Genomic DNA, 2692 nt, shown 5'->3' on the forward strand with positions numbered 1-2692 from the left:
CAGGGTCTCATTCCTAAGCTACTGGAACTTGAGGATCAGAACTTGAAAAAATTTCTCCAGCAGGGGCAGCTGGTTCATAGGGCTGAGAATGAGGATTTGGGGAGAGACAAGACTTAAACAGTCACTTTTTGGTGCAGCCCTCACAGATAGCCCTAGGCACAGGCTGAAAGCTCCCCTCGAGGTGTTGCACAGGAGGGGGCCGACACCGTGTGTTCAGGAACCCACATTCATACGGGAGCAGCAGAGACTCCTGGCTCTGCTAACTTCCGGACCAAGCTTGGCTGGGAACTAGCTCTTAGATTCGTTTTAGCCTCCAGTCGGGAAGAGGCTCCCTAACACCCCTGCCCCTTTCTAAATTTGTAGTGGCTTGGTTCCCGCCTCTCCTGCGTCCTTGTTCTCCTCTCTTCTTTCTTCCCCAGGGACTCTGGCCCTTTGCTTAGCTTTCCCTGATGCTCCCCCTCTCACAATCTGGCAAAGTTTTTTTTTGGGGGGGGGCAGGATGTGGGGGGGTGAGACAGGTGTTGGGTAGGTCAGAGGGGTGTCCCAACTGAGAAACTGGCAATGCTGCCAACTCGACCAGTCAGCACCCCCTCCACCATGGGCCTGGCGCCAGGACCTGCCCTGGTCCTCAGTGCACCAACAGCTGCAATCCCAGTGAACTCTCCATTGTAGGGCAAGAAGTCAGAGAAACTGAGACAGAGAGGGTCCCGTGAAACGGAGACAGAGAGGGTCGAGTGGGCTGCTGGATGGGCAGCCATCGCTGCCCCTGTTGCTCCTGCTGTGGCAGCAGCATTGGTGTGTGGGGGACGTGGGGGCCGGAGAAAGTGGTTACACATCTGTGCTAATAGCCCTTGGATTGGTGTAGGCCTCACGCCCAGAGCCTGGCCACGTCACCGGGTAACTCTGGGGCGCTGCCAATTTGAGGGACGGGGGTCCCCCCTCCTTGTAGTATGTGGGAACGAAGGTGAGCCTCTCACCTCCACCCCCATTGGGCACCATGTCAGCCGTCCGTATGTAAAAGGGGGAGCTGTACGGGGAGCAGGTGGTGCAGTGGCTGGCGGCCACTCCGCAGGGCTCTCTGGTGAGGGGCACCAGGCTGCCTGGGCCATCCAGGGCTTGGGAGATGCAGGCATTGCAGGGAGGGCCTCTGGGGGGTGTGGCCAGGCCGTGGTCCTCTTCCTCTTCATCTGCATCCTCCGCTCCGCTCTTCTTACAGCAGTAATACTGGGGGAGAAGGGGCACTGTGTTGGCCCTGGGGTTAAAACCCAAACCAGAGGCCCGGGTTCCCCACGTGTGTATTCCCACCCTTGCAAGGCCAGCACTTCCTTTTCCTGCCCTACTTCCTTGTGCATTAACTTCAGGCTGAGATTGGGGGAGGTGGAGAGGAGGAGAGGGAGGGACTTAGAAACCACCTTGAGGACAGGGCTGGGCCCCAGAAATCTCAAAAATGCGCAGCAGATACAACCTAGCACACTCTCTTTGGGTGCCTCGAGGTATGCAGAAGGTGAGGGATAAATACCTCTCTTCTGACCCTCCCTCCAATCTTGGCCCCCTTGACTTATACTTCCCACAGTCCATGGTTTTGGGCTTTGTTTTCTCCTTCCACAGTGGGGAAGTGGCTTGCCGTGGGCTTCTGGCCACAGGCCCAGGGACTGACCTGGAGCCTGCAGTAGCACAGGACAGCAATGATGCAGAGCAGGATGACCGTCGCTAGGATTCCGCCCGTGATCACAACCGTTCCCGCTGTCATCCGCCCGATGCCCCATCAAACTCTGCAAAGATGTGTGAGGGGAGGGGAGGCAGCTTTGGATGTCACACTGGGCATGGGCCCCGAGCCTTCCTGGAATTTTCTGCACAGCTAGAGGCAGGGACATCTGACCACAGCTGAAGCAGAGAAGGCCCGGGGCCGGGGCCCCAGGGAGCTTCCTGAAGACAGAGGGTGGCCGGGGCTGGGCTGGGCCAGCCTAACCCAGGGGGCTGACAGCTGCAGGCGGGAACGGAGGAGCCAGTGCTAACTGAAGGACAATTCTGCTCCCTCTTCCAATGCAGTTCTAAAGGTCTTGCTTCTTTCTCCTTTAACTCTCCTCCCTTTCCTCTTCTCTCTCCTCACATCCTGCTTAACACCCTGCCCCCTCACAGCTCCCAAATACAAAAAATAATAGCTTCTGCCGATTAAGGGCTTAGTCTGTGCGAGGCACTGCACTAAGCACCCCCTGCTTATCTCAATTCATCCTCAAAATAACCTTCTGGGATAATTATTAATTATCCCTGTTTCACACCATGAACTGAGGCTTAGATTGGTTTGGCTGGGAATCCACTCAGCCTGGTTCACCCCGCAGGCCAAGTTCTTCATGCTGCCCCATTGGGCCTTTGACTCCAGCCGGCGTTGACAGGTTCCAAATCTGAAAAGTTTAATATGGTTCTGCCCTGGCTCATACCCACACTCCTTTGGGGGCATCTCTCCTCTCCAACTCTCGTGGGAAGCAGGGACTTGGGAGTAGCCCAGCAGATGTGGCATGTGGCACTGGCTTCTGGAAGTCTGCGGGTGGGGTGGGGGGGGTGTATGGCTTTGGGAGGGCTGCTTTTGGGGGTTCCCAAATATCCCGTGCCCACGGGGACCAGGCCTGGCTGTGTCAAAAGAGTAGGGGTATGGCAAGGACTTGGCTGCGGGAGGACGGAGGAGTTACCAGGA

General features: G+C 57.0%; 1 protein-coding gene across 1 annotated transcript; it reads right to left on the bottom strand.

Annotated features, from left to right (window-relative positions):
• Positions 1-828: 828 nt before the first annotated feature.
• On the bottom strand, positions 829-1809 carry FAM163A (family with sequence similarity 163 member A; the record flags this gene model as incomplete). Its single annotated transcript, XM_084251136.1, has 2 exons — positions 1658-1809; positions 829-1224 (listed from the first exon to the last, which is right to left on the bottom strand). Exons 1-2 carry the CDS (start codon positions 1748-1750, stop codon positions 829-831), a joined length of 489 nt encoding a protein of 162 aa, XP_084107262.1. The 5' UTR covers positions 1751-1809.
• Positions 1810-2692: the final 883 nt, after the last annotated feature.

This window comes from Talpa europaea, assembly GCF_964194135.1.
Source record: "Talpa europaea genome assembly, chromosome: 12".
Taxonomy (NCBI): Eukaryota; Metazoa; Chordata; class Mammalia; order Eulipotyphla; family Talpidae; genus Talpa; species Talpa europaea.